Below are 26,098 nucleotides of genomic sequence, written 5' to 3'. Positions count from 1 at the left end.
TTGAAGCAGTAAACTTCGCTAGATCTATAGCGAAAGCATGCATTTCATTGGTTTTGTTGGTTCCCATAGAACCAGCAAATTCACGGGTGTCTCGGACGAAATGAGTCACACAAAAACAGACAGTGAACAAAAGGGGAAAAGGATAGGGGACGAGACGAAGAAGGAGGATGAGGAACACGGAGAGAGAACAGGCAGACACGGAGAACACGGAATCCGCTTGTAGAGGCATGTCGCAGGCCCGATTGTTCTCCTCTTCCCGGCCCTTTCCTGAATCGGGGCTCGCGAAGTTAAGAGATTTGCCGGCTTGGCAGGCGCGAGCAAAGCGATTCCTTCAGCCTGGCAATCGATTGTCCGATAATATCGGCCTCATTTGTCAACCATAGCGAGCCGTTTAAATGCAAATAGAGCAAAGCGATCTGACCGCTGTGAACATCCATGAAAATACAGTGGATGGAAATTAGAATCGTGCCTGGCAGCCAATCGTTTCGTCTACAGAGTTGCACAAATGTCTAGGGCCATCTAGATTTGAAAAATGTAGCGTCGATTAAACGAGATACTCAGAACCAAAGAGACGCAGGTCACATTTTGTCATTTCTAAGACAAGATTAGAAACGGTTAATTGGATAGTCAAATATTAATGTTGTCAATGTAAATAATTGAAAACTGTTTAGAGAAAACCTGTTCGAAAATGGATTTCCTCTTTCTCCCTTCATTTTTTAAAAAACAGAAAGAATATTAAGTTTCTTAAATAGCGAACTAAAAGATTCAGAAAATTCTTTTCCGTAAAATGTGCTTCATAAAGAAGTGTGTATCTCTTTAAAGTATTACACGACCTATCTTAACACTTAAAAATCAAAGATTTATATTATGATCGTTTAGAAGCTAAAAATGAAGTGTTTAGACGATGTATTCTATAGAGGAATCGCTAAAAATGAATGAACTAATTTCGTCTCTTTCCTCTTTTATTTTTGAAGAATCAAAGAGAATATTAGACTTATAGAAGATCTAACCGGAAAATTAAACTGATTTTTTCCACGAAATGCTATATGAAGGAATCTTCCTCTAAACTATTACACGATCCAAGTTAACATTTAATTACTACACTCTTCTTTCTCATCATAAATAACAAGATACCGAGAGATAGTTTTTTCTACGGAAGAAGACAATTAAGCTTCTCCTCGTCAAATCTGGGCACCTGTTCCCTCTCTTTCATCTACTGTGGATGACCTGACGACGGCATAGGAACCGTGGCAGAGACCGCAGCCATTGATGAATAGCTCCCTATAAAAATAATAAATTATCGCCTCCGGGGGTGGTCTCTCTTTCAAAGAGCAGCCGGCAATTGTTGCTCCGTATGTGTACACGGCTACTGTTAATTATATTGTGCCGGTACTGTGAGTACCGCCGCGTGGAGCATCGTCATTATTATTCGGTTCTACGATTCAAACATTCAGCTTAATTATTCTGCGAACAACGAGTCGCGTTATCTTCCAGATAACGAACGATCTTCATGGTCGAATCTTTTCTTCTTTTTTTTCTTTTGAAAAAAATACCGCGTCTGAAATAAAGAAGAAAAGCCGAAAATATATACATCTTAGTTTGACTTTGACACTGAACCATGTCAGAAAAAAGCTACGATAATTCGGTTACTAAAATAGGAAAAGTCGAAAGCGTGACTCTCGATCCTGTCACCCATCGTTTGTCTTGTCTTCGTTGGTCGCCTTCTAGTTCTATTGTTTTCTATATCGAGAGAAATAGAAACTAGGATCCAAGGAACGGTCGATAGGTATGCAGATTTTGACCTGTTTGAATTTCTGGCCCGTTGCGAATTTCTGGTCCTGCAGCTACAGTTCCCAGCCTCTTATTGTCATCGTTGTCACGTTATGCTTCCTCTGAGGGCGTAAAAAATGTTGAATATGGAAGATCAAAGGTATGATGTAACGGAGAAGATCTCAACGTTGATTCGGTAGAATCATCAAGGCCATGGTTCTTTCGCTGGTTCACTGCGAGGAAAAGAAATTAAGAAGCCTTGCGTAACTCTCTTCATACGTGGCACGCACGAGGCTCTCTTTTACGCGCACCGCAAAACACCGGTACCTGTTTTGAGCTAAAAACTTGAACAACGAGCTCCGCGATTCGACTACGCCTTTAGCTGGACCGTGTCTTTCCCATAATGAAATTACGTCTTTGCGAGTTGCGACTGTCGTATTTGCAATCGTCACACTTGTCGAAGTATGAAATCTAAGATAAGTTAATTTAAAGAATCCTAATGCCTTCGGCTTTTGATATCGTAATTTTACATTTCTACTATTTTGCATTCGTAGCACGTGTGTCAAATTTCTAGTACAATTTCAATCCTTGACTCTTTATGATCAGAATTTGTTTACAACTGTAACTGATCACAATCTTTCTATTTAACCAGAAATTTACAAACTGATAATCATAGATAAATTATTTAGTGTCAGTTGGTACAGTGGTATGGCAATAAGCGAAAAAACCAAAATTCAAGAATATCGACAGGCTTCATGAACCTATAGAAAATTAGTATCTCAAATCGCGAGTACGTCACATTCCTGGTATTTCGAATCCCTAGTACCGTACTTCTCCGAAGGAAAAGAAAAAATGTCAAGGCAAGAGTAGAATTGCAACGCAATCAAAATTCCTGGGTACTTGAAGTCAGATTATGTTCCGAGAGGTTCTAAACTCACCTAGATAGCAGATAGCAGAAGGATATCGAAGGTGGTGAGCGGAAAAGATGAAGTTGAAGAGAAGATGGGAACGAAAAGAGGAATAGAAACTGGCAACGGCGGCGGCTCGATTGATTGCGCTGCAAGAAGTCAGGCCTTGCCTTCCCACCGATGGTACGGGTGGACAGATGGACACACGGTTACGTGCTACAGGTGCTGGCCAAGAGTCGTCCTCTTTCCTGATCCCGCAGGAACGCAAGCTCCGCGATATCCTCGTGCTGTTGCTATCGGTACCGCCAAAGCGGGGGAAAGGGACGTCACCACTTTTTCTACATCCCACATTCCGGCCACGTCGGGCATCGCCGAGGATTTTGCTTTCCGTCACTCTTTCGTGCTCCTTTGATCGACGTGTCGATACGTACTGTGCAACCGTTTTCTCTCCCGTCCAAACTATATCTCCATCCAGAAATTGGGGACATCCTCTGTAACAATGAATGAAATCCAGGTCATTTTTTCTAAAGTTTCAACCTTGTTGTACTTTTAGACAGTAAAGAATTTTAATCCTTTGCCATATAGATTAGGATGAAAGATTCAAGCGGAAATTAATTTGCGAAGGGAATATTAAAATCGAAAGCTTTCGATATTTTACTAAAACATAAGGATTAACGATTACTAGGAAATTATCGCTCCTGCATTGCAGATTTCTTTTTCCTAGAAATCCACGAATCTGGATTTCCTCGGCGATGGAAAAAACGAAAGGGAGGAATTGATCGTGTCACAAGGCAGGCTAGAGCATCTTCACACTCGGTTGTCTCGACAGGGGGTGAAGTTCAGTCCGCGAGGACACCGAGATGAATTGCGGAACGAAGTCGAGAGCGTGGTGCAGCTACAAAGTAGCAGAGAAAGCGAAAGAGGGACGAGACTATGCGGCAGGACAATGCGAAAGAAAGAGAGAGAGCCAGCAGAGCGAGATATAAAGGTATTCAGGGTGGCGAAGGTAGCGGCGGCGGCGGCCACATCAAAGCGTCCACCGACTGCTGGGCTTTGGCTTCGACTTTCCGCGCGTGTTCCTGCTTGCGTGTGCGTGCGTTCATGCACGCGCTCACGGCTCTCTCGTGAGAGATCGAGCCGCGGAGACTGGCTGGGCTTCGACGGAGCTTCGATTCCGGTCGAACCGGTGCGCTCTGTTGGCCGCGTGCGTGCGATCTCCGCTTGTATGCTACTCGTGTCTGTATACTTATACACGTACGTGTAGCCTTTCGATACAGGCGCGTTCCTCGTGCATTCGTCGTCGATGCGTTCGCTACATGGAAAGGATAATGTCGCAGCATCCTTCCGAACACCGTGGAACGACCGTGTCGCCGCGTCTCCGCGCCACCGTCTCCATGGAACGTTTCCTTTTTTTCCTTCCTCTTCCTTTTCTTTTTCTTCTTCTTCTCTTCTTCTTGTTTCCTCTTAGACCAGAAGATCGAGCGAAGTCTCACGACTCACGAGCCGAGACACATCCAGGAAGGAGAAGGCATTCAGCCGAAACACAATGAATCCGAACGAAATATTCTTGGTATTTTTAGCCATCGCGTCCTCGTTCGCTCTTAGCGATGATTCTGTAACGAGTCGAAAATCGTCGCGCGGTGAAATTATGCGCAATCCCGCGGCCATCGCTGTCACATCAGTGAATATTGAACACGCGGTTGGAAAAAGCGGTCGGCCTGAAAAATATTTTGACAGCGTGATTTCTACGGTTGTCAACGGGTATCAGGAAGTCCGCGCTCGCGCGCTCGCGAGAGACCGCCATGGGATAATACATTGAAGCACGGCTAATTTGAATTTCAGGCGAATTGAAAGGCACCGTGTGTCGCGCTACGTGTCAAAAAGATTACGGTAACGCGCGCCCAGGGAAGTCGTAACAATAGTAATTTACGGTAATAACTCATCCGCGTATAGAAACACTTCAAATAATGCCAACCGTGGCCGCATGGTTGTTGAGAATCCTAGAATTTCCGTGGCACACTAAGAGCACCGCAATCCCACCAGAAGCGTCGCATTTTCTACCCTGGTAACGATTAATGACAGGATAAACTCATCAAACTGCCATACTCTTTTATTTATAATTAACACCGTCTTATCGTTTTGCTATCTTACAAAAACGTTCGTTCTCCGCGGAGTACATAATTTCATATTATGTACTATATACAAATATTATATGGCGCCTTGTTAAATTACTTAATTCCTATCATTATTGAAACCAATCATTTTATATTAATTTGCAATTATAATTTCACTCGTGTATCGTAAACATCAAACAAATTTATTACAATTAAATTTACATTTGCTAAGTATAACTCAGTCGATTAACTAGAAATTGGATAAAAAAAATGCAAACAAAGGTAAATTCCACCGGCAATTAATCAGTCTTATAGTAAACATTGAAGAAAAAATATAGAAATTTACTCGACTCGACAGGAACGTGCGCCGAAATCGTTAATTTACCGAAACGTGGAGAAAGGATAGTCAAAGAAGCGAAGCTGAAAAATGAGTAAAAGGATGTTGGAGAAGGTCTTGTGGATAGAGATTGACGAAGAGGACACGATCCTGACCACCACGCTGGGTTACTCCCGATCGTAAAGTAACCGAGGCGCAGAAACCCGACGAAACGTGCAATTGAAGCGTCGAGCGAGCGTGATTACCGTCATCAGCGAAGTTCAAATACCGGTGTAAACGCTTCGCACTTTCGACTCCCTTGGATATGCGATTGTGCGAGATCGTGAACGGCTCTACACTTTGATCGGGGACCCGTATTACGAGGAATCGTTCGCAACGTTGGTGTCAAGAGAGGAAAGAAGAGAAATTGAAATCGCTTCAAAACATAAAATCATTTGCTGTGTCTCGTCGATGAACCTCGTGAATTCCTACATAGGTATAGGTTGTTCAACGAACCATCTTGGGAACCGGACTAATGCTTCTCAATATATATCGCATCGATGAGTTCGATGCGGGAAAAACAGGTTTTATTGCGTGGCGTTATCGAAATTCTAAATTCAAGATTGCATGTTGCGCCGGCGAACAAGCGTTTTCGCTCTGTACGTGTTGGTTTAACAAGGATAACGTAATGGATCCGTTAAGAGCGTGGCGATCAACTTAAACGCCGCTCTAAATTACACGAGTTAATTTTTCAGTTACTCTGCTATAACAGCGGCACGATAAGTAATAACGGTAGAAGTGTAAAAGAACCGTTCATTTGCTAAATAGAAGACATTATTGTTTTTCATTTTCTTACTCTTTTTAGTGTAATCGACATCCATCAAGTGGTGATTTTCTATATGTATGTATATTTATTCGATATTACAGTATTTTCTTGTTAAATTATCGATGCACGAAATGGCTGCTCGTTTGCTCTTCTATCATTAGTTAATCGAGTATTCAACACGTCAAAATATTTGCTAATATTTTTCGATACTTGGTAAAGGCTTATCCACAATTTGCGATACTGCCTCTGCCATCTGTCAGCAGGTTGATTAACTTTGCGTTTTAGACGTGCATCGTGGCGTCCTCTGAAAGACTCCCTCTGAAACGCTTCGCTACCAATGGTGGGAAAATTATTGGCCACGTCGTGCTTCAGACTATTTTCAACAACCTTATTCCAGCAATTTCTTAAGCACCTTAGTACTTTATGACTTTTGATAAAGCACGAAAAAAATTTCTTCCATAATAATGTCTTACAGGAAAATTTAATTGAAAAGAAGTTTTCGAAGAGACGCTATATAAGATATAAGCTTCTTCGCAATCTGTCCGGTAGTTCATCACCTAATTAAGCGAGATCCTATCTTATATGTATGTATGTATGTACATAGTTAATGAACCCAATGACCACGAAGTAACGGTAGATCCTCGACGCACTTCGAATTTCATCGGACAAGGTTATAATATTAAATTTTATCACGGCCTAAGTGCTATTTACCCTAGGATCGAATTATCGAAAGAAAGTCAATTACTCGACTCGATCTATGATTCGAAACGATCGGCCTGAGTGTCCATTATTCACTTACAATCAGCCACTTGCTCTCGTTCAAACGATTCACACGAGTCACGCAATTAGCGTTTGTAAGCTGTTTAATAATATAACGGTCAATTTGTCACGATTAGCTACCGTAATGATAGCTTCCGTGGATAATTTATTGTTAATTATTCCCGGAACGGTTGCAGGTACATATATCCAACGTACGTCCATCAGGTGCCGACAACTAAATTGACAACTAATGGAAATATTGCACGTGCCCATAATCAGAGGAAAAATTATCCCACCGTCGCGCTGGTGCTAAAGCCTCGGCTGTACTTAAATTTCCCCTCCTACCACACCGGTACATCGTAACAACAACTCTACCTGATATTATGTAGTAATTAGGTTATCTCCGCGATCGGCAGTAGCAATTTGCTGCCAGCGTTAATTGTAGTAAAATTTAGTGGCCCCGGAATGGAAAAATTGTAGTCTTTAATGCGAGGCGCCGCTACAGATTCCATCTCTCCGCGAGCGGCTGACAATCTTAAAACATACAAAATCATGCTGTAACAATGTATATATAAAGTAGCTTGGCCGATTTTATCTGGCAACTAGTAAAATCGTTTAATCTCTCGATCAAAGGTGATGCAATTTCATAGCGCTCTAACAGCTACGATATAGAATGTATAGACCGGATGATATTTCACCCTGATATTCATACTAAATTAACCACAGTCATTAGCGCGCGTAATTAAAATAAAAACGTAGATAATACGATCTCATATGTAAACAACATATAAAAATATATATAAAATGAAGAACTTGTTCGTTCATTTTCTTGTATTTATTCCATTATATTATGGTAGCTTCGTGAAGCGACTTACTCGGCCAGCCGTCTTTTATGCTCACGGATTTTCAACGGCAGTTCACCTTGAAAAGTACCACCCATGCGATTCTTTAAGGCTCGTGCAGCACCGTGGCTCACTATGCCGCGTCATGACGGCCAAAAAAAACAGGAACTGGCATTACACGAGGTGCGCATAAAGTTCCATGAATTATCGCGTGGCTCGACGTGCCCCGAGAGTGCGGGACTTACGTGTTCGGGGAAGCAATGCTCCTGGTATGGCCGCAAGATGGGCTAGAGTTGCCGATCTAACCTATACTTACCGTCACTGAGATAATCTAGCGCTGGTCTAACCCACTGTAATCCGAGCGCCGGCAAAGTCGTGTCGAGGGCTTCTCGATCTTCTCTTCCTATTCCTTCTCGCTAAGTGTGCGTCTAGCACGTGTATTGAAAAAAATTTCACCAACTAGAATTTTCATATCGGCAACTGATTCGGCCGAATTCAATCGGTACTCGTCAAATTTGCCAAATTCCTTGAATTTCAAGTTTTATTTTTTGACGGATATTTTTGATCGCATTTTGTGACGTAGACTTTCTCGATAACTTTCTTCGGGTATGATGCATTTCGGCAATCACTTCATCATCGATCATCAAGAGTATTTGAAGTTTGTATATTAGAGACACCCTGTAGAGAACTGGCAGTGACCTGCACGGGGTCCGTAGGCCGTGGGTGGTGTGGTATCTTATGGGTGAGGACGGCTCGGCCAATGGGAATCAAACGTGGGTGGTTGTAGTAGTCTGAGTTTTCTCAACGGCCTTACCTTTGCGTGGGTGTAGGTTGCACGGCTTGCAGGATGCACCATCTTTCAAAATGGTGGCCATGCCCCCCGTGTCTCGCGGTTCGGTATGGCCGTCGTTCCTCAAATTCGCGACAATGTAAAATACGAAAGTAATCGATAAATTATTTCCACGCGTAATGTAACACGTTGCGTTCGTAGGAGAAAATTGGTTTCCAAGAAGCAATATGGAATCAAGCCACTATATATGTAGTCTCAACTGACGATTTGCCAACGAGACCTGTTTACGATGTGAAAATGGGAAAATATATTCTCCAACTGCAAATGCAGCCGAACGAGCAATATTCCATTCCGGGAAACACAACGGCGTTATTACCAAGCTATCGATTATTGATTTTTCTGGCGTGAAGCGAAAATTACAATGACTATGGACGCAACAATGGAGTTGGTACATGAAGACATCAGTCACGAGCTCTCAGCACTCGCGTGCGATCATATTGTTTCACGCCATACACCTATATACATTGTAAAATGCGTGGTACTTACAAAATAAAATTCACCCTTCTAGGCACAAATTGACGTTCAGCAAGTTAAATCGTAAACATCCATGTAAGAATATGGTCAGTTCGTGTTGATTGCAAAATTGAATAATAATAATAATAATTGAATAATAATTTATACATATATGTACTCGCTTCCATGGATATCAGCCTATATCAAGTAATTTGTTTACTTTACTATCACGAGCCTGACAATCGTCGTGACCATATGGTCGGTGAGTATGTGTCTCTCATATATCTTACGCGCTATTCGCACACGATCGATTAATTCTATCCGTTGGGAAACCAAATAAATCATCGATCACCGACGAATAGAAAATTTGGATGAATAACTAGAAATCGGTAATTAAATGTGATCATCCTGAATCGACATTGCTGGGTGGCCACCCCGTAGCGAAATATTTCAACCAGGCTGAAACTGGTTTCCAGGAATTTTTTCGAATTTTAATTGTACCTTATACGTATCACAGGTAGGCACAGAATCAGGGTTCGTTATAGATAGACTCCCTATCTAGTGCGATCATGATGTAATAGGTTCGCGGTGCAGTGTGTAATGGGCGTGTCAAGATTAAACTAGATTGCCGTTATTCAGCGTTCGCGGCCAAATTTTTTGTCCAATATTCATCACATTTTCTGTGCCTTTTCCGTTGTTCGAATATATAACTAGAAGAACCGGAAAAGACAACCTCGGAAAAATCTTCCAGTCGATAATGATAAACATCGTAGGTACGAGAAAAAGGCAGAGACATACTCGTTTATTATTAGATAAATTCAAAAACATCGATTTAATACGGCTATCATTTCCTCTTGGTTCGTCGTCAGATCTTGAAGAACGCCATCAAGAACGCGTCATGAGCTCACGAATGACGAACACCTGAAACAGAAGGAAGAATATCAGACAAGTTCTAACGGTGATCTTATGAAATTGAGTGACCGTAGGCGCGCGTGCACGCGATTTTCATGCGCGCACGAAAAGGAAAAAATGTTACTTCTAATTTTCTATTCTATATTTTACCGTAGACTATCAAGCCAGCGGCGAATTGTAATTTATCTAATCTCGATCTACACCGACACACGCTCGCTACGGTACACGTATCCGCAAGTTTATTCATACACCATCTTTGTATACCATAGCACGCCGACAGAACCGTCGGTGGAAATCTGAAAGTTCGCGGTACCACCGCATAGAAAGGAGTACTAGAATCGGTAGACGTAGAATGGTCGTGACTAGCGGCGCTATCGATGGAACGTCCTGTAGAAGGTTGCCAACACCTCGACGTTCCCAGGCAAGGTCTTCGCCATGACGGTTCCTTGGAAACAATTACGCCTCCTGGCTTATAATAATGAACCGTTCTTCTGGAATCCTAGATATATTTATATATGTACAATGCACACACACAAGGGCGAGCTTTTCTCGAGAATATGTGCAGCAAGTGCGTGCTACGAGGATGGATAGGCTCGTAAATCTATTGGCAAAATGCATCTCTCGTTTTCGTATCCTGATTTTTTTTTCATATCTTTTTGGTACCCCAAGGCCCACTAGTTTCGAGATTTATCGCCTAACGTCAAAACAAAAAAGGAATTCGATTTAGAATGGACTTGAATGAAATTTTAGGGCTTCAAACTTTCTACATAGATTTTTGAAAGCCTGATGTTATTTTTTTGTATTATCAACTTGTCTTCTAATCCGCACTAACTGGCTTTTTCGAAACAATCAAAGTTTTAGATAAAATGGTGTAATGAAATTAATGGCTGTAGATGAAACACATGACAAGATACATTTCCTGTGTTTTATAGAAAAGCAACTACAAAATTCAATTAACTTTTAACTTTAACTTAACATTTGATTTAACTTTTCATTTGATTTTGGGGCTGAATATGTGTTTTTATTACTTCCTTAAACATTTCGCAAATATTAATAGTATTGTTCGTGCACACTAAAATTAATTAAATTACTGACATTACCAAAATAAGATTACTCGTTTTTTACGAAACAACGTGAATTTTATAATTATTTCTAGAAGACTTATATCTTCGAACTTATCAAGTTTTCCCTTTTATAATTATTTCATATCAAAACATTTTTTAACTACCAAGTAACATAATGTTAGAAACTAAAAAAAATGGACCTTATCATATCTTTCCTGTGTTCTTTTTAATCGATAGAGTTCTACAGTCCTGAAACAGAACTTTACCAACCGCAGTCTGTCGCTCAAACGCAAAATCGCATTGTATAAATGTATTACGGAAAATATCGACCGTCATTTCTCGTCAACAACCCGAAACAATCAGCGTTTGAAAACAAGCACGCGATCAATGATAACGGACTAAAACCAACCTAACGCCAACTCTTAACATTTCTCATACAACCTACTATTTTTATTTTTATATTCTAACTATAACTTGAGAAAGATAAAAATTATCTCATACGATACCATATAAAATAATCTGTTTCTCTTGTTCTATACTCCCACGCCATCTTGAATAACTACAAAGATAGCGAAACGGTTGAAGAAATCCATACACCACGCGGGTCGAACTTTTCTTACGCAGGATCTGTAATAACCCAATAAATCAGAGTAGTCTGCCGGTGCAATTACGTCCCATGGTTGGAACTCGCAGAACCCAACCCTTCTCGTAAATATTGCCCTCCACAACGGAGCAGTATCTTTTCTGGCCTGCTTTTTCTTTTCTCTTGGGCCTTTTTTCTCGCTGCTCTCACGACCCCGGCGCAACCAGAGGAACTTCACGTACCCCGTTCACCAGGGTTGTCGATGATGTCTGTCTTCCTCCCCTCCCAACCCTCCCTTCCCTCCTTAACCTCTTCGAATCCCCATGTTTCCTTCATTTCGGCGCGGTCTTTTTTTCGCCGTCCAAAGAGCCGAGGCGCATAGTGCAACCATGGGAACCAGCGAGTAGAGAGTTAGACTTTGGGGGGTTTAATTGCCACCGAGCGATCTGTTAATTCCTAAGTGTCAGCTTGAGAAAGCAGGCTGAGAAAGAAATACGAAGGCATGCAATAAAAGAGCGATTCCGTAGCCCCTGCCCCCTGCCCGACCACGAATGTACTCATGAAACGCGTCCGCGTATTCTGTTGCGCATGATGGATTACGAAAATGTCCGACGACGAGTAAGATACATCAGGCAACACCTCGTATCTAAGTGGAAAATGCAATAAATATCGCGCGTTATCTGGCCAACCTGTTACCACACGAGTAAATGAAGATCGACAACGTGGCGCTCGCATGTCTATAACTGATGGTATAACGTCGGTTAAGTGACCAAAATTACAGAGTCATTACACTGCATTGTGACATTTATTACCTTCGGATAATACCGTGTCATTTAACTGCCAATATTACCGTGCATCTTCTTTAGCGTCTCGCTACGTTAACTAACGATTTATCGTGTACCAATATTGGCCGCCGCCTAACGAGAGAAAGATACGCCGATTTGATACGCGTTGCGCATTTTCATCATACGCACGATGACTTTGTGCTAGGTAAGTAAGCGCATCATCGTTCGTTGGTTAAGTACACAAAGGATAAAGATTATATTCAACCTTTCGAAACGTGTATTTTCCATCGAGACTCGCTAGCAGCAAGATTTTCGTAAACCTAAATGTTGCGCCGTCGAAACCGACAAACGAGATACAATCGAATGGAATCGCTAAAAGTACGCGCATCATCAATGCCGGTCAACCTAACCTCAAATCATACTGCGTACGCCTTCGCTTTTGCACGCGGCAAATAAAACGAGTGGCAGTCGACATCGAAATTATACGTATAGATGGCATTGATGTATAGCCGAGCGGGTTTTGATAGACCGGACGGCCCTCACAGCCGAGTATAATCGCGCCGCAGCGCATCGTTTTCTCGCCGTGTCGGAGAGGTCCTCCATTTTGAGCCTGGACTCGGTAACCTCGGCATCATGGTCATAAAAGTGGTTGATTATCAGCGATGCTATTCTATCAAGCCTTCATAGATGAATTTCATCCCTTCGTGCGTCGTTAGTATCATCCCTTATAATTCCTTACTTCGTCCTTCATCGATAAAAGTATATAAATATGATATACAGACAAGAGTGAATACAGGCACAATTAAAGATACATTTCTGAAAAGTATTTGGTAACATGAAAAAGGTCTAAATTTTAATTTTATAACAAAAAGGGTGAATAACCGTTACGGTAATTATATTTGGACAAGCGTTTTACGTTTAATTTGTCTACGAAGTGGTTCCAATTAGTTAATAACTTGGTACTTCAATTATTGATATAGTAAAGGGGCTGAACGATACCCGAAAGTATTTCGTGTTGGCGTGCCTAATGTCAGGTAACATCGCAACGGGTAACTCCGTGGAGGAACTTCGGCCTCGGGATATAAATCTTCCGCCGACAGATGCGCCGCCCTCAACGTTCACCATCGACCAACCAACCGACCAGAATTTCCGAGGGTAACGCCCTGAAAAACCAGACTCGCCTTGGATGCCCATTGCATTTGCATGTCATTTCGTAAGCGATTACACCCATCTCAAATCCGCTGTAACACGTTCAAAGAACGCACAACCTGTACCGCATACGAAGATTTTGTGTCACCTATTTTTTCATATTCGATTAGATACTGAATAATTCTTTGATAAATATCGATTCCCATATGTTTATGTACTTCTACAAATTAAGTTTTCGATGAAATCTCAACTTGAAATCGTAAAAGTAGTATCTGTTCTCATCCTTTGAGATCGCGTGTTACCCAGACGTGTACGAACCCACAAGGGAAGAAAAGTTGAATGTATGTAGACAGTAGCGTGCGTATTACGTGGAGATACTTTAGCGCATAACGCGAACAGACGTTGCCTGGATAATTTTTCTGTATCACGGAGTACACGTGCATCGCAGCAGCTCTGTTGTCACGAATGAGAAAGGAACGAAGTCTCAGCTCAACCGCAGGGAATTCACGAATCACGCGATCTAACTTCGTTCCGGGGTTAATCTCCTCTAACACTTGCGATAATTTCATTAGTCTCATTGGAGAAGACATACGGCGTGAATTTCTAAGAGATTTCACAAAGGAAACACAGGATATCCTTCATTATGTTCACGCGGTATTATATTTTATCAAAGAAGCGTCAAATTTTCTTTCTTATAGTTTTTTATGATACAAAACACGAAGAATCATGTCCACCTTAACGATTGCTATTCCATACAATCGTTCCCTAATAGAAAATCTCTCTTCCTGCTCGATCCTTCAACCCTGTCAGTATACTTATAGCCAAGCCACGATTAATGAATATTCAAGAGGCGAACGAGCTCGATCTTTCTTTCTCGAGTAGGCCTTAACTTACGTGTACTGCCCGATTTTTCATTATACCATTCTGTCCGAGATAAAACACGGACGTACAGCTTCCTGGCGTCATAATTCTCTCTCCCCCTCGTCGAGGCTATGCTACTTTTTCATCGATCAATGATTTATACACGCTATTACGTTTTCATACTCGTGCCTTTGTACTTCTTTGATATTTTACATTTCGGCGACCGTATTCGATCGTTTGCTTTCTATTTCCCTACCGTGTTAAACGGCAGAACTTAATAAAATAAATCAACGAGGACATTTTTAAATCGCTGAAGGTAAATCTTCGCGCATAGAGCGAGCTTCTGGGTGACAGGAACGAATTTTCTTCGGCTGATCACCATTTTATTTCTGCTGGTTTGTATGCAGTCGCGGAATTTTCGTGCGGCGGACGATCGTTCAGCGGCAGCTTAAGGTCCAGCGTCGGCTTGGAGGTCGTGCATCACCAGAGTCTGGCAGGATAATAGCTCCCTCCTTCGAGAAGTCTTATTGCCGGACCATGCGCCAAGTGATTGATAGGCACCGAACTATAGAGCCGGGCAACGTGATATTTCGAGACCTTACGCGCTCGGGAAACCAGTCGAGATGCATTGCATAGAAATGCGCGCGGCCTCGCGACTCCTACATGCGGAAATTTGCGTGAGAAATCAACCACGTTCAAACTAACTCAGTACTTTCCTCAATTAGAGGCATGAAGTTCCGTTTTAAAGCGTAATGGAAAAATTTGCATGTCGTTGCCTCATTCATAAATGTAAGCTGTCTATGGTGATGATTTTCTAACGTAGACTAGGTCTCAGCCGAGTATGGAAACTAAAGAAGAGTAGGTAGTGATTTTCTTGCTAAGAGAAATTTGTCTTTTAGCAAGTAACATGGTAGAACGATTCTTTTGTTTTTAACAAGAAGCAGAAGATAGGGGGTGGAGGGAAGACACGAACGTGAGATATCAAAGTCAAGTGCAATTGCGGTAAAAGAACGTAATTCAACGCTTCTGAAAGAAAATATTCACTTTGAGAAGAAAGAATATAAGGTGGAAAGCATATAATATTAGGTGGATTGGTCAGCTGGTACCTTATTTCATTCTGTACGCCAGGTGGAGCCACGCAACAGACTGTGAATACCACAGACATTTCGCATATCATTATGAAAATTGTATTCGAAAGGTGTAACTTCAGAATGCAATGACGAATTATTATGCATATGCGAGAAACGTACTAATGGTACCTAACACGTGATTCAAAGGACAAAAAGGGAGAAAACTGAAGTCAAAGAAAACTACCATCTATTCTTTATGACAAAAAAGTAAATTCTACGAATCATCTATTTGTAAAGTTTCGAAGATCTTCGTTTTTATTTACTAATCTAAATTGATAAAATATCTGTACAGTGTTCAAATTTGAACTAAAATTTGCGTCAGCTAGTTATCACTGCTATTTCAAGCTGGCACGCGTATCGACCTGGGTGTAGGTGTAGTTTCTAAAGCTAGAAGCTATCGCCGGAAACCATTCTTCCATCAACCGCCCTCTCGGTACCCTTTCCGGTGCGGAGACTGTAAATCTTTTCCAGCACGCCAACCGACACGAGGTCCGCCCGAGTCCTCGAAACTGCCCTATTTTCATCGTTCTATCGTCCCTCGCCCTTTCTACTATCCAAGTGCTTTAGATCGTAACAACGATCAGTGAAAGGTTAGCAGATACCGCGAAGAACTACGCCCTTCGAACGAAACCAAGGTGTTCTTGTCAGTCTAGGGTAAACTATACCGTGGTTAGACCGTTTCGGTTGGGCAGTTATGAATATATTATTTGGTTTCGCTTTCTCTTCGATGGAACGGTTAATGCTAGGTATCACGTACCGCGAAGGGTATTTCTAATTACACACAAGACCGAGACGGTGTGTCTTACACTCTAATCGCGAAAGTTCACTGAACACTGTTCACTTAATCTAACACCTACGATCGTAATTACAAGTATTTAATACACGGAAGGAGTATTCTTTTCACCAATTTATCGCCAAACAAAAATATCCAAATTATACAATAAAAAGAACGAATTCGTCCTTTCTATGATGAAAATTCGTCTCTAACGGTTTTCTCTTGACTCTCATTACCACTCAACTTCCTTCCACTGTGATTGCATCGGTGGTATCCGATCTGCGGTCACGGAAATAACCATGCATCAACCCTTCACGGCGAATTGGTCGCATGCCTTGCGGTCGTGCAGTTCGCGAGAAAGCATACAACCCAGAAAACCGAAACGTGCCGGATCGATTTGTGTCTGACGCCAGACGCCATATAATAGATCGGTTCGTATATACACACCGAAAGTCTCATTCCATCGAGTTCGCCCCCTACTACTCTTTGTCTCCTGTTTCTTTAGGGGTTTACGTGGACGTTTGGGTCGCGATGCCTCGCGGTGGCTCTCGCGCGCCTCTTGGCCCGGAGGGGCCCCGAAAACCTAACCTCAAAACGCACACGGATAATTGGGGATAATGTCGGGGTTGCCGGGGCCCCGTAATTGCACGAGGCCAGGCCCTTTCGAGACTTCCCTTCCTTCCCCATCCCCGAATGCCCCCCTCAACAGTTCCTCGTTCTTCGCCACGCTGGGCCCTTGCGCTAGCTGTCTGTCCATCCGTCCGTTCTGCTACGTCCGTCTGTCGACCGCTTTCGCAGAACCCGATAGTACCTAATTCGTCGGTTTGTTTCGTGCTGCCGTGTTATTACGCGGTCCTGGCTCGTGTAGCTGGCTTATGCGATCCGCTCTCCATCCATGATCCACCGCGAAAAAGACAGCCGGCTGTGACCTCGAAAATGGACCTCTGAGACACTCACGGTTCGAGCATCGCGTTGACCTAACTGCCTCGAGCATCCTTGTTCGTTCTAACGTGTTAAGTTTTACACCTTGGTATCTAGATACGATAGTTGCTTGGAGAAACGGTCCATAGGAATAATCTATGACGCGGTAAATCTTCCACATTGGAAGGTCTGTTTTAGGAAGAAGAAAGAATTGAATTGTTATATTATAGTTGTATCTCTAAATTAGGTTTTGCGAAGAATTTGAATTTAGTTTCTGATACTTATGATTACTTTGGACATATCGCCAGGCGCGAATGAGTTGTACTACCGTGTTGAAGTAGAATGTTTCACGATTGAATAAAGTGTGCCGAGGAATAAAAAGTTCCCGCGTGCGCAATTGTCGAATCGATAACATAATTATTACACCGAAGCATAGTATCTATTGTTTTGTCATGATTAGTGTATGGTGTCAAGATTACACTCAACAACCTCGAATTACGTTGTTCCCATCAGATCAAGTTTGATACAATTATCCAATCCGCGAACAAGACGAGGGTAAACATTAAACCTCCTCTATTCTCGCACAGAACTACCATCGACACGTCTACAATGTAATCTATTAGCGAGGAAAAACTTTAAACTTGCGCCACTTGCAGATTTGATTAGTCGTTTCAATTCCAGTACCCGTGGCGCAAGAGTAGAGAAAGCGTGAAATGTCAGACATTGGAAAGAGAAACGAAACCATTTGAACTTTGGAATTAAACAATTTTCAACATAGAATATAAATGTGGAGAAAATGACATTGCATCGGCATTTATCAAAGAGTGGAAGATATAGCATACAAGAAGCTATTGCAAGACTGATCTATGATATTACTTAATAGGTAAAGTTACAAATTAGCAGATAAGCAATTAGCTGGAACTTCAGGTGGGCTTGGACAAACATGTGTCAGAGATGGACGCTGCGGCTCGTAAAATTCTTTAGTAATTAAAGACCTGAAAGAACGCAGAGCGTGTCTCGTTCACGTCGAACGACGAATCTATGCCCTTAAGGAAAGAAATTGGTTGAGAGTAGCGACGAAACATCGTGAGATACGAAACGGTTTGATAAATCTGCATGTAGATGAGGCTTCTAGATTAAAAATTTTATGAAGTTAATAATTTATTCCAAGAATTCAACCCAGCAAATTGGTATTATAATTCTGAAAATTGTCTGTATTGCTTGATGCATTTAATAAACTAAATTTTTTTGAGTTGCGAATCGTTCTTCTTATTATTCTATTCGTGATGCGATTATACCGATTATTCGATCGAAATTTTGATCGAGGAGAACAAAATCCTAGAAAGCTGAATGCGTCTTCTGTGAAGTGGGACACATCGGCACATTTAGGCTATCATTATCCACATCTGCCGCGGCTGTCCCACGAGATAGAACAGAGTCTGTAATTACCGACGTCTTAAACGATGTATGTTCTTCCATTCTTACATCTCGGTCTTTGTTTCCACAGCTTGGGGTCATCGTATCGTCATTAGTGCCCCTCTTACTGGTCTAATTCAAAGGTGCCCATTTGCACGAATGTTTCCTCAAGAATTACCGAATGTTTCTTCTGATTTCCTAGAAGTGGAACATCAAGATATCCTACTGGCTTTACTAGATGAATAATTTACTTCGTTCTTTCCTTCTATTCTTTCTACGCTAAATTCGTTGTCGAAATGAAAGAGAACTAACTTCATGGTAGCTTCTAGCCGTCGGATAAGTACAAGAACTGCGTTGGATTGCGAATATTTCGACGCGACGCGACGATGTTGAAGGAGGTTCGAAGAAGAAGCTACTGACGCACACTAAACGATTTTTGGAAGAAGCGTCCTTGTGGGTGATGAAGGCCACATTTCTGAGACACAATGAAATCAAAAGGTGGAAGGATCGATTCGCCTGCGGGTATATCAAAAATCGTGGATGGGTTGTGGTACATCGATCGTGAACGGGAGTCCGTTCGATAACTAGGAGGATCTTATCTCGAGGGCTCCCAGTTTCGACGGTCCTCGTACCTCGAACTCTTAAAAGATGTACCCTCGAGGGGCGATCGTGCTTTGAGGGCGCCGCATCGCGCCAACCACGCCTTCTCCACCGTTATTTACCTCCGTCCTTTTCGCCCTTGCAGTTTTATTGCCTCTTTCTTCCCCTTTTTCAACGTTGGTCCAGCAAGCCCGGGAGCGATAGATATCGTCGGCATCAATAAGGATCCGACGGCTTTAACAATTCCACGATCCGCACGAGGAACCGCAAGAAACAGAAAATCCGTTTCCACTTAGCGAATCTACAAGTTCTATACCAGGTAAAACATTATTCTGCGATGCTAGCTGCAAGTTTACAATCGTAGATCGAAGAACATTCTTTCTAAATAACATGACAGAAAAGAATTTTGAAGAAACCTCGTTAAGGAATATTTGGATAAATTAATCTGTTTATTCAAATAACAGTAACCGCCAGCCCTGGGTACAAAATGTGTTCGAAACATGTTTCGTTGAGAAAACCAAGGACAATTAGATAAATAAAGAAACAAGTGTTTTATGCACAAAGTGAGCAGCATTGTGTGCACGTGCAAGCATGTAGTTTTCAAGGAGTATAAATCTCCCGTGACAGTGATGCCTGGCCAGCGGCATGTTGGAGGAGTAGAGGAATTTATCTGAAGGATAAAGCAAAACGAAGAATATTTTTTTGCGCAGTAGTTAATGGTTAGAATATAAATCGCGTATGTTAATATTTTGCCATCTTTCAATTAATGTATCTACATTAATTATTTTAAGATATTTATTAACAATATTGTTCCCATTCAAAGTTCATTTTTCGCAAGAAAAGTTACTATATCAAACTTAGACATCGAATCAAAGATTTGTCCATTCGACTTTTCCCGGACGTGATTCATAACTTAAATATCTTGCGGTATTTTATCGTTTTTCTTATAAGAAAATCATTGTACTAATAGAAGAAAAGTCCAACATCTTGATGAGATCATCGTTTTCAACGAATCTTCTACTTTAACACGAACTTCTGTTCACTTACAATATCACTATTCAGAATTCCTCGGGGGGAAGAATTGTGTGCACCAAAATGGCGGCCGTTCACAATCACACTATGCATTTTAATACATGGTGTATCACTTATACGAGAAATTAGTGTCAAGATGGTAAAGATACACAATTTTTCGAAAACACTAGAAGCTACACTTTGACATATGCACTGACATCGTTAACTGTCACTTTTATACATGAAAAATAAAAAATAGAAGGTATTGGCAACGTGGAGTTCGAGGAAACCTTAGTCAAGGTCAGCAAAATGGCGGCGATATAAATGACTCTTGATAGATCGAAAGGGGGACACTGAGTTATTCGTCTCGGAACCAAAACAACGTGGATTTAGATGGAAATAAGGTGACAAAGGGAACAGAACTCGCTGATCCATAGTCCAGAGCGGAGCACACAAGACAGGCAGGTGTAACGCGTAGCGGCAGTAGACACCAACTGATCTCACATAACAACGGCCGATAAAATTGTTGCGTTTCCACCAAAAATTATCCTCTTTTTTTCCCTCGCGGTATAAAAAGTACAAAATTGTGGTAATTTAGCCCCCACCGCCGTGGCGGCGATTCTCCACTCGCTGGCCACAGGGAGGAGAGAGGCAATGAGCGAACAAGAGCGTAAAAGACAGATAGAAGAAGTAACAGAGAAAGAGACGAAGATAGAAAATGTTAGAGACAGAAAGGGAAGAAGAGGGGCGGGAAAAGAGGAAAGTAAAACGGGGGCCTTTTGCCCGTGAATACGCCGCACTAACAACACGGAACAATTATGGTTCAATATAACTGAGGCTAATAACAATAGCTGAAGCGGCTTCACACGCTCAGCGTATCTTTTTCCCTCCTAAAAAAATATATTGTGAAACATATTTTAAAAACGTATACCGTATTTTTAACGTAGCCAGCGTGTGCGACATATCATATATGAAATGTTACATGCAAACGTTTAATGTACGATACAGTTGTATCAAATGAAGCAATTCGTTGTACGTATGTAAGCCTGTAAAAGTAATCGTGGTTTATGCATCATGACATCGTTATCGCGTGCACGCTGAATCGTTATAGCTAAAAAAGCTGCCGGTTTATCAGAAAAAGTACAATGCACTTACCAACATGAAATTTTCTGCGAACTGTTATCCATAACCTGGCGTAAATTCGAAAACACAAAATCACTTTGACACACGTCGAAAGGAATCTTACAAATGATGTTCGATTTCGCTAGCACGGCAACTCTTGCCCTGTACTGCTGCTCGTGTGAACTCAACCAATGCTTAAGCCACCGAGAAGGGGCATACTATGAAATTAGTATAATCACGATCAAAATTACTCGCACCAGGCAGTGCTGGAACCACCAACCGCCGGTCAAATAACCCGCTCCGCCATCGCCAATCAGCGATCGCGAGTTGGCGGCCATCTTGCGCGATACAGCATGCGCATCAGCAGCCACAAATTACCGCAAAAGTGGATAATCTTTGCTCACGTGGTGCGTACTATTCCAGCAAGATGTATGTGTCCTTTGCTCGATCGTTCCGTTCCAAAAAGTGAAGACGATTTTGGCTAATAACGCTATCGAATTTTACATTGACTTTGACATTGTAGATAACGCTATCTTTTATATGTTGCACTCCCGATACGATATATATATATATATATATTTGCACATGAAATAGAAATAGACATGTCGAAGCTAAGATAAGATAACGGTCTTAATTCCGAATAAGGTACAAATGTCAGTTCTTTCCATTTAAATGGTAATCCGTTCTATTAAGTTTCCTTTGAATCTTCTGTACTTAGCATTGCATAGCACGGCTGCATTATTCTGTCGCATTCAGAGAACTCTTTCCTTTCCGTGTTCAGTGCACGAAAAAAAGAAACTGCACGCAAGCCGAGACCGCGAAACGTAATCGCGCTTCGGAGTCTCTCACGCAGGCTGGTACAAGGTTGTCGTCTTCCATTTATGGCGCAACCGTGCACCATGTAATTATAAGAACAAAATATTTAGACTGCACTAACACGCTGCTGTAAAAGCGATTCTTCATGCGCGCGGTAAAATAACGACAGCATTCACATGGATCTGTTCCAAATTTCTAATTAGACTTCGTTGTTTATCTTCGTTAACACTGGGAATCTTTTCCACTGAAATTAGTTAATAACTTTAATATACTCTAATGCGGCTGTAATTTACTATGAGCCGTTAGCCGATCCGGTGAATGACACTTAGATAGTTTAAACACCGTTGCATATTTTCCTTACTTAGCTCGTCATAAACTAATTAGCGACATCTGATAAGCCCGAACATTTTTCTCCGGCGTCGCCCACGTTGATATATTCTACATATACGCGATATGTACATGGATGCAATTGGGTAGGTGTATATCCATCTTAATGCACACGCCTCACCCGTAGGGGGTTCTCGAAGCGCCGTGTTACGTTTCGTTGCGTCACGTGAACTGGCCCCCTGATTATAGTCGTTAATTATCGGTGGTTGCGGCTAAAGGAAATTAGAGGATTCGAGGTCGCTACTCCTCTCCTGTGGTAAGAATAAAAATAAAACCACCACTGATCTCTTACGCTTTACATAAAGAAAACGATGAACACGAACGAGTTCATATTCGCAAACGTAAGAGAAGAAGCTAGAACCACATATTTCATTTGTAATTATCATAATACCAATATTATCGACATTACAGTCAAATCACAAATGCTCGCATCTTGCATTTCTCATAGGCTTTGAAGCATTATGTGACCTTTTTTCTTAAAATTTAGTTAGAATCATAGAGCATGCGGATTACTGATAACCATCGAGATTTGCATTGCTAAAAGGAGATAAGAAGGAAACCGCAGATAGGGAGGAAGGGCGTAACATAGGAGATTCCTGCCAGTCCTTCCGCCGTTTTTCGAGACGTATACTATCTGCTACACCTGGGGCACGAATACGAATTAGGACCAAGTCGCAACAGGATCGAGTCCCGCCGATTTCGAGTATGCTGGCCCCTTAGGCAACGATAAGTTGCTGCAGTGGGTCTAGCCACTGCTCTGCCCTCTGTAATTATACCGTATACAACCGAACGTTGTCTTGCTCTTTCTTTCTGGCGTCACTTTCTCCTTCGTTTTCCACCGTTCCTCGTCTTCACTGGATGCTTCTTATTGTTGAACGCGTGTTTCGCCGACCATGGTCCTGCCGGGGGCCAAAGTTGCGTTCGAGCAGCCGTCTTCGAGACTCCGCTCTTCCGCTCCACCCTCCTCGTTTCGTTTGCTTTGTTCTACTTACTACATTGCTCTTTTATTGTTTAGTAATGATCGCTCCGTTCGGTCCGTCACTTTTTCACAGACAGTGCACGATTTACACGATTCAAGAGCGAATAAAGAGGATCGTTGCCGGCTACAAGCATCGAAATTATTTATTTACCTTATCGATGCGCGATTAATACGAATCTTCAATTAATGATCCGTTCCTGTTAAATGTATGGTTACGCATATTGTCGGACAAATATTGTCGCTACTCTGGATCTTGAGCAGACGCGTTATTTGCATCTTCGATGCCCGAAGCATCAGTTGCTTCTGTGGATATTTGTACAACGATAATTGGTTCAGGAGCAGCGATCCGTTCGCGCGATCACTTCAATATATATCTAGATACACATCTTGAACAGTGTTTCGCGGCGTGATCGTAATTTCGTATCGCGATTTAATATTCGAGAAAAAAGCAGGTCGTCTGTGGTTGGTTGCCGTCGGACGAGCCACGTTCCACGGCAAGTTTTCTTATCCCTACTTTCCACAGTATTTATCTTATAAATTACAATCTGCATGCATTACAGTTTCTTACATTTTGTTGGTCAAAAGTGATCATAACTATGCACACTTCGATAACAACAGAAAAGGAAAGAAGTTGCGAAGGAATATCGTACGCCAGGCTGATCCGTTTTACCGGTTTGCCCAAATAAAATTGTTAGTTATTGCGAATCTTTGTAATGGTCTAGGGCCCGTGGCAGCCTTGATAAATTGTAGTAATCTTAGATAAACACCATGACTCATATGACAGGACATCATCGATGAACATAACGTTGGTGCATCAGTCTTGGACGCTGAGACTGTGTTACGTACGCTATTTGCTTATAAACGTGCGTGAATATCTTCTATATAAGTGTGTAGAAATGCATCAGCGTTTGAAATGAGTCAGTGTACCACGATTTTCCAGCTATGTACGCTCACTGACTGCGAGATTTATGGTTTGTTACGTAACAACGTCTCTCTGGTAAATTTAGTTTCGTATACACGGTATATATAATCATTTCACACACTAGTGAACGCACATTATCCGAGACACTCGATAGCAGATAATGCACGCCGTATACAGAAGACAGTGATATACTGCCTGTTAACACGAATCTGAGGCCCCATTAAATAATTAAACAAGCCGAAACATATCGATTTTATATGTCTTTGTATTTTTATATATTTAATTCCAATACAAAGTAAATTTGTAATATTCTTTTAAAAAATATTCTCTTAATAGGACATTATAGTTAACGATGTATTTTATGTTTCTTCTTATTACATTACTCTTATATTTCATGCACTCGTTTCAATTAATTTATAAAGTAAATCGATTACAGCAGCGTTGCTGACACAACGAGAAACTCCAGGAATATGGTCAGCCTAATGGTGGCCATTTTTAAGTGAGAGAAAGGAATTGTGACCACCAACTTCATATAATATGCAAACAGTACGTCCATCATGACGAACAATACACGAGAAGGTTTCGATCGCCGAAGGCTTGCGTGCAAGATACCTGGCCGATCAGACGTAGAGTGTTAGAAGCAGGCGTGATACCGCTTTTTGCGGGTTAACCGACAACGATACCACGGCATGCTAACGGTCATGCGATACACTAGGTCACGCATACAAAAAAGAATTGCATACATATGCAATATTTTTGCATTCATACCCATTGTTCGATGCAACGACTTCAAAACTCCGAAGTAGATATCTCCTCTTCTGCTCGTCTATTCCTCTTGAGCTTCGTATCTGACGATAGAAACAACTGCAATTTGATAGAAAGTTCTTCTAGATTGCGGTGAACCATTGGGGTGCGATGGTAATCCACTTTACTCGTCACACCTCGTACACCATGCCAGACATTGATTTTGCATTATCGTTAACTGAACCGATTGGTTCCCTTTTCCTCCGTGTTCACGTAGATACACGAGATATCTTGATATATAGATGGTCACGTATAGATGCTTGTCCACAATGATGACGTGTTAGTGTTTGTATTTGTACGAAGGGAGCAAGCTTCGGCGCGAAAGGGTGCAACACGCAAAGTCGAGGGTGGCGGCAACCGCAATATTAGATTAATGGCGGATGTACTTCACTTTCGGTGCCATATCGTTTCCCGACGTAGATTTCGTCGGAAATTAAACTTCTCGAGTAGCATCGTCCATCAGTCATACAAATTGAAAATTGCCTTTAATTATTTAGTGTTCATATATGGCATATATGCATATATGGCACGTTTGCAATGTTATATTTTGTTATTTGTGTAAGAATTAATTCAAGAACACTCCAACACAGTTGTTTTATCTCGCATCTAAGATCACCACGATACAAGATGCAGATGCTTGGGCTAAATTTTAAGAGATCCACACTGTACCCGCGACAACGTATCGTCGCATAGCATAAAGAAACATAAATCAATGTGCAAAAAGTAAAAAGTTATAGCCACCGAGACGTCGAGGCAACGTCTTTGCTTGAACAAGCGGCAGCACCGGGATGGCCTCGAGGGCTGAACGAGGTGGAAGAGCAGAATGGGAGATCCCGAGCCTTGATCGTGATAAGATGCAGCGGCGTCGTCGGTTGACAAAGGGTCGTAGGAACGCCCCCTCAGATCCGACGTGCAACCGCTTGCGGGGGCGTACATATTAAAATTGGCCCCCCACCTCTAACCCTGTATCAACCATTCGCCGATCTTGTTTATTACTGGCACGTACAATCACGTTACCAGAAA

At 41.8% G+C, this 26,098-nt stretch overlaps 1 protein-coding gene and 1 long non-coding RNA gene across 4 annotated transcripts in view; both read right to left on the bottom strand.

The window, feature by feature from the left end:
- Positions 1-26,098, bottom strand: part of LOC105680291 — a 77,411-nt gene that overhangs the window by 50,363 nt on the left and 950 nt on the right. For all 3 annotated transcript variants that reach the window (XR_004461043.1, XR_002946001.2, XM_024365201.2), the window contains exon 3: positions 2,709-3,169. Coding sequence is in view for 1 of the 3 variants with exons in the window: in XM_024365201.2 (XP_024220969.1) it covers positions 2,709-3,169 (461 nt within the window). In the remaining 2 variants the exon portion in view is untranslated. The remainder of the gene's footprint in view (positions 1-2,708; positions 3,170-26,098) is intronic.
- LOC117151260 lies at positions 9,613-24,930 on the bottom strand. The gene is made up of 2 exons (XR_004461045.1): positions 21,201-24,930; positions 9,613-9,759 (listed from the first exon to the last, which is right to left on the bottom strand). It is a non-coding gene; the product is annotated as an uncharacterized LOC117151260 (long non-coding RNA).

The sequence above is a fragment of the Bombus impatiens genome, unplaced genomic scaffold (assembly GCF_000188095.3).
Source record: "Bombus impatiens unplaced genomic scaffold, BIMP_2.2 scf_0131, whole genome shotgun sequence".
Lineage (NCBI taxonomy): Eukaryota > Metazoa > Arthropoda > Insecta > Hymenoptera > Apidae > Bombus > Bombus impatiens.
This window is presented reverse-complemented; position numbering and strand designations above follow the sequence as displayed.